The sequence below is a fragment of the Odontomachus brunneus genome, unplaced genomic scaffold, assembly GCF_010583005.1.
Source record: "Odontomachus brunneus isolate Ranch 3 - 2012 unplaced genomic scaffold, Obru_v1 Obru_scaffold_044, whole genome shotgun sequence".
NCBI lineage: Eukaryota > Metazoa > Arthropoda > Insecta > Hymenoptera > Formicidae > Odontomachus > Odontomachus brunneus.
Window position 1 is genome coordinate 506,786 of NW_022639494.1, and position 6,327 is coordinate 513,112.

The following is a 6,327-nucleotide window of genomic DNA, read 5'->3' on the forward strand; positions in this document are numbered from 1 at the left end:
ACACACACACACACACACACACACACACACACACACACACACATTCACAGACGCGCGCGCGCGTTTTCACCAATGCATACACTTTCTCGTTATTAGTCCTCATAATTCGTTTATCGTCATCAGTCGGTGTCTCTAGACACACTATCGGATACATCCGTATGTGTCCATATATGTTCATGCATAAAAAAGAACAATTTCAGACTTTCACCACGTCATTACATTACATTACAGCGTGATCTCGGAAATCCATAACGTGATCGAAAGAAAATCTAACATGGCAATATCGCAAGCGATATCGCGGGTAACTTTCGAAATTCACAGAGCCGATATAATTGCATCAAGATGCATGAATATTCGTACAACTGTATGTAATGTATTATATATGGTATGGATTAATATATAAAATAAAAGAATTGTACATTTTATTTTTTCCACGCAAATCTTGTAATATTTTGTGTCCGCAATCTCGCATGTCCCCCAATCTCGAGAATAACTTATAGAAAATTTATATTATTTTGATAAGATGTTACAACTAAATTTCTTCGTTGTTTACATGGAACATGTGTTTCCTTTAATTAACTAGTGCCATTTTTTACATGGAATGTTTTGCCATGTATTTTATAGCTTACACATGAGTCATTCGAATAAAGACGTTTTTAAATCAATTTCACAAGTTTGATATTTATGAAAATTTTCAAATATCTTTGACATTTTATTAAGTTCTTCTCTATAAACAAAATAACGTATAGAATTGTACTGTGTATATACATTCCGTTTACTTTAAACAATTTATGCATATCTTTCCGAATAAAGTTGCAGCACTTCTGGTTGTCTCAATTGAGAGACACTGTTGTAGTGGATATCGGTTATGTCAAGAGTCGAAGTAACGGAATATACACGATATGTAAATATTGATCTTTTATTATATTCTTATTCGACAGATAAGAATGCGATAAAGATATTTATGTTTTCTGAATTTTCCGTTGCATTTATGACATCAAATGTCTCATGTACTGTCACTTCGGCTCTTATCATAACCGATTGTTGCGCGTCAGCAAGTCTCTCAATTGTGACAACTTGAGGCGCTGCAACTTTTAATGGGAAAAATGTGTAGAAATTATTCGTTTAGTAATCGAATGTACAGATGCTAACGAAACGGTTATTAAACATTTAACGCAAAATATAATTAAGGCTGTCGTAATATCATATATTAATGTGTCTGCTCGCTTTTGTTTGGATTTAATGTGTATAAAATTGAATTTAATCTGTTTCTCTCTCTCCCTCTCTCTCTCTCTCAATGAAGCATGAGTACATCATATATACGTACTGAGAATAAAACGATATTATTCGACTGGATATCGATCTAACGCATAATATGATTTTAAGAATAGAGAGGAGAATATATCCGCAACAGGGAGAGTGGGGCAATAGAATTTTACATAAACGAGTATATTTTTTTGCGCTGTAATTGCGGATATATTTTTTTCTTTTTTCTATCAATAGCGATCGGATTCTTATTACGCAACAATTCACTTCTCCTTGATCTTTTAACGCGCGATTTAACTAAATTTTCATAGTGACTTTGCGGCAACGGAATAAAGGTCAATTTTTTTATCTTTATACGGTGCAATTCAGAAAAATCAACGTTTGAACTGGAATATTTGCAATAGCAGTGTCGACGATGCAAATGCGAAGCGTGATAAAAGAAAAGCGTGGTAAAATTGAAAAAATGAGTAACTCGAACGCGAAGAGGTAATTTTCTCCGTAAAATCAAGCGAAAGATTTCGCTCTCACGGCTAATGTATAGCAGAGGCGAGACATGTGTATTCTGCGAAGTGTATGATTCGATAATTCGAAGTAAAAGTGTTCGCTATATCCTGTGAATGAAAGCCAAATGGTACACGTGCTATGCGCTAAGCCCGTCGATCACAAAATATGTTAAACGTTTTCGTCAAATAAATGTACAAATGCAAATTACCAGGAATTCCGACAGGTGCACGACACGAAAATATATTACGACATTATAAGAATTCCGTTTTATTATTGTTCAATATAGATGTATATAGTTTTTGATAAACACCACATATATATTTCTCCGTGTTATACAATTTTATATGATATAAACATGTTATACGACGAATATTACCGTGTGTGTCACGTAAAATCATAACAACAATTTTGCGCTTGAATCAATCAGTTTCCAGCTGATAGATAACATTGCGCTTGCACTGAGTAGTGAAAGAAATAAAAAGAAAAAGAGGAATGTATTTATGTCTGAACGTATTCGTGTGATTTGTGCAGCCTGTGACCGAATCGTGTCCATTAGAGAGAGAGAGAGAGAGTGAATGAGAGAGAGAGAGAGAGGGGGGGGGAAGGAGAGTAATATTTCTACAATTTATATTTAATAATGTTTAGTGTAGAATCATACTAAAGAGAAACACGAAAGACGAGCCGTTGTGACACAATAGACGCGCCGGTAATGAATGTACGCTGCTTTGCGTATGTTTATTTGTATTTCGTTGGACCAAATGTACAGAATATCGTATTACAAAATTTGTTCTCCTCCGATAAACGCCAACGTCGAGTGTTTTTTTTTTTGTAAAAATTCATACTCAGATTGGACTAATTGCAGACTGACGGCCAAGTGATTCAGCAAACATAGGAGAAACTCTTTCACGCGCAACTATTAATACTATCAAATCATATATGTCGCATATATCGCATTTACACGCTTGCTCATTTCTCTGTTACAAAGTATACAAAGAAGAGACAATAGAGCTAAATATCGCAATCTTCGGCCCTGTTCGTTTTGAAAGTCGATACGACATCGTATGTGATCGCGTTGTGTGCGCGTTTTTACGGCTTATCAATTTTTGCATTTTTTGTTTCATTATTCACTTTTTATACTTTCGCTCCACAACAGAATAAATAAGCCTCTCGTGCACAGTGGAACTAAGCGAGCAGAATAAATGTAAAAAAAAATATTTTCAATGTTTCTGTCTTCGAGCCGATAAATATCTCTTCCGTTTGTTGTGGTCAGAAAAATACTGCTTACTCAAGCAGGGCAGCTGTACGATGGCAGTGAAATTGGAAATAACTCTAGGAAATACGGCAGTGCGATCGTTTCACGGCCGTCGAGCGCGGTCAGAAGCTATGTCTATATAAACTCTAAGATTGGTACTTTCTCGCGGGGCGTACGTGTTAAAGTGGCAAGATCGCGTCGAAATCGTGAAGGATGATAGTGAAGCACGTCGAGAGAGATGTTTGTTCGTACTTTGAGTAGGTTGTGTATGTTTGTATGAAGCTAAAATTGCTAAATATCGCAATTTTCGGCCTTGTTCGTTTTGAAAGTCGATACAACATGTATGTGATCGCGTTGTGTACGCGTTTTTACGGCTTATCAATTTTTGCATTTTTCGTTTTATTCACCTTTTATATTTTCGTTTCGCAACAGAATAAATAAGCTTCTCGTGCATAATGAAACTAAGCGAGCAGAATAAATGTAAAAAAAATATTTTCAATATTTCTGTCTTCGAGCCGATAAATATCTCTTCCGTTTGTTGTGGTCAGAAAAATACTGCTTACTCAAGCAGGGCAGTTGTACGATGGCAGTGAAATTGGAAATAACTCTAGGAAATACGGCAATGTGATTGTTTCACGGCCGTCGAGCGCGGTCAGAAGCTATGTCTATATAAACTCTAAGATTGGTACTTTCTCGCAGGGCGTACGCGTTAAAGTGGTAAGATCGCGTCGAAATCGTGAAGGATGATAGTGAAGCACGTCGAGAGAGATGTTTGTTCGTACTTTGAGTAAGTTGTGTATGTTGTATGAAGCATGGACAGGGGCAAGTAGGTAGGTTAACGGAGGTGTTATTATAGAATAAAATAAAAAGAAACGGAATAAATACGTATAAATACTGGCAGTGGAAGATGCGATGCAGTTTTTCCGGGAATAAGATAGATACGTATAAATAGGTTACAGCATAGGTACATAATACGCCATATATTAATAGAGACTTAAGTAATACGAATGCATTACGTTCTTTGATTAAACTAACGGCAAATTAGCTTAGATATAAATAATGCGCTTATACAAAAATAATTACGCGTTTTTATATCGCGGCAAACTCCGTCTCGGAGTTTTTCGGTTTATCGATGATTCCGAGATAACGTGTGTGTGTGTGCGCGTGCGCGTGTGCATACACACACACATACATATACATACATATTGTGTATACGTTATATATATATACACATACACGATCGACGAAATATTACGCGCACATTGTTTCACTTTTCATAATTCGTATTTTCCTATCATCGTTCGCGGTGTCGAAATCATCGATCCGATCGCTCGCGTGTCTCCCCATTACTCCGTGTGTAGCTTACATATAGGCTGCACCTCGCATCTCGAAACGGATTATTAGGCCGTAATGTGCAAAAATTCGAAGCGTGCCCTTCGAAATTCGCGATGCAGTCCGTCTTGACGATTGTGTCCGGCATCACGGCGTGATTTCTTGGCTTTTACAAAAATTAAGCTACATTCCCACTGCTGCTATCGGTGAAAGGGACGAAATAAGGAAACGTTGACAATTGTACTTTGTGAATCGAGTTTTTCTTCGATATTTTAAATATATTTCTACTTCGCATTCAGTTGGACACTTATCTCTGTGCAGTCTTTTGTTGCGCACTCGTGACTCTGCATGTCGTATGTTCTTGGCATAGCCGTTTGTTCGGCGGGTTGATACTCATACTAGGTAAAGGTTGTATGGTTAAAATGCTAAATGTTAAAATGCTAAATTAGCAGCACTGTAACTAAACTGATGGAAAAGGCAAGAGACACGCCGCTTTGTTTTCAATTTTCCGTCGGTCGCTGTGTTGAGGTTTAGATTTATTGGCTATTTATACGACAATGTTGTGTCCGTACTGCGCGTATTGTACAAGCGAGATGCTTTCAAACGTCAAAACAGAACAATTTGCAGCGGAAACAATCTTGCAGTCACTTGACGTCATTCTCGCAAACATTTATTTCTTTACTTTCCGTCTCGCATATATCTTCTATTGCAAAAATTTCAAGACTGTTGCTCGGTGAATAGAAATAGCTATGCGATCAAAGATTTCACGTTTAGTGTAAAAGTTCGCTGAAAAGGAAATAGACCTAACGTGAGGCTAAGCTTCGTGATCGATACTTGCAAACTTTCAGTTTCTCGTTATCCTAAGAAAGATTTACGATTATAGCTCCTTTGTAGAAATAATAAATTTCGAATAACGCATCGAATTACTAGATATTTTCTAGATACTCTCTGTTGTAACGATTCTAAATAACTTTTAAATAATAGGCTACAGTCGTATCGGCGTTGCGTCGAAAAGTCATTTTCCTCGAAGGAAAATTACGACCGCCGTTGTGAGACAAATGTATGAAACAGAAAGCGTTGCGTATATATCTTGTAAAAAAGATTACGGAAGCCTGTTTGCACGCAGCCGTGAATCGCCGATTATCAGTTAGGTCCATTCCGCGCTAAATCAACGGCGTAATAATACGCACTCGTGCGTAAATGTTACGAACGCGCGAGCACCCGCGTCCGCGGTCTGCGATAGCAAACACAGACACATTGTCCGCGTGCGCTCGCGTCACCCTTCTTTCATCCACTCGTTCACGTTGCTATATACTTATATCGGTCATTATATACGAATAATACCTAGTATACGTTTAACTGCTTCGAATATCGATAGTCCGTAGCTATATATGTACGATATATTCTCATTTTCTCTCTCTCTCTCTCTCTCTCTCTCTCTCTTTCTCTCTGTCTCTCTCGCTCGCTCACTCGCTCGCTCTCGTTCTCTCTTTCTCTCCCTTGCTCTCATTAATAATACATATCACACTGAGCCGGCTATGTGTGTGTCCATCTAGTTTTGGCCTGCACTTCGCCTCACGCACTTTTTCGACCCACGTGTCTCGCGAATACTACCATAGGAATGCCGAGGACGCGTCGCCGCTTTTTCCTACTTTGCCTCGTTGGCGTTCCCATTCGTCATCTTCGAGGACACGTGGAAGCACGAGCGGGGATGTTACTTCGGATCCGGGGGTTTCTTCTCGGTCTCGTTTTACATCTCGACGTGTGTCGACGAAACTCGGGCCGCGATACGTCGACTGGCTAGTAACACTTGCGAGTGCACGCGCACTTACGCACCAGGTCAACGTCCTTGGTGTACCGCATGCCGTCCGTACAAATTAATCGGACCTGAAATTAATACATAATTGTTTATAATGGCCGCTACGATCGTTATTGGTGAATGACGACGGAGAAGGAGAGGGGGGGAGAGGGGG

At 38.6% G+C, this 6,327-nt stretch overlaps 1 protein-coding gene across 5 annotated transcripts in view; it reads right to left on the minus strand.

Moving 5' to 3' along the window:
* Positions 1-2,017: 2,017 nt before the first annotated feature.
* Positions 2,018-6,327, minus strand: part of LOC116844614 (protein slit) — a 326,403-nt gene continuing 322,093 nt past the window's right edge. For all 5 annotated transcript variants that reach the window (XM_032816401.1, XM_032816400.1, XM_032816399.1 and 2 more), the window contains one exon: positions 2,018-6,241. In XM_032816401.1, coding sequence (XP_032672292.1) covers positions 6,155-6,241 — 87 coding nt within the window. In that variant the 3' untranslated portion in view covers positions 2,018-6,154. The remainder of the gene's footprint in view (positions 6,242-6,327) is intronic.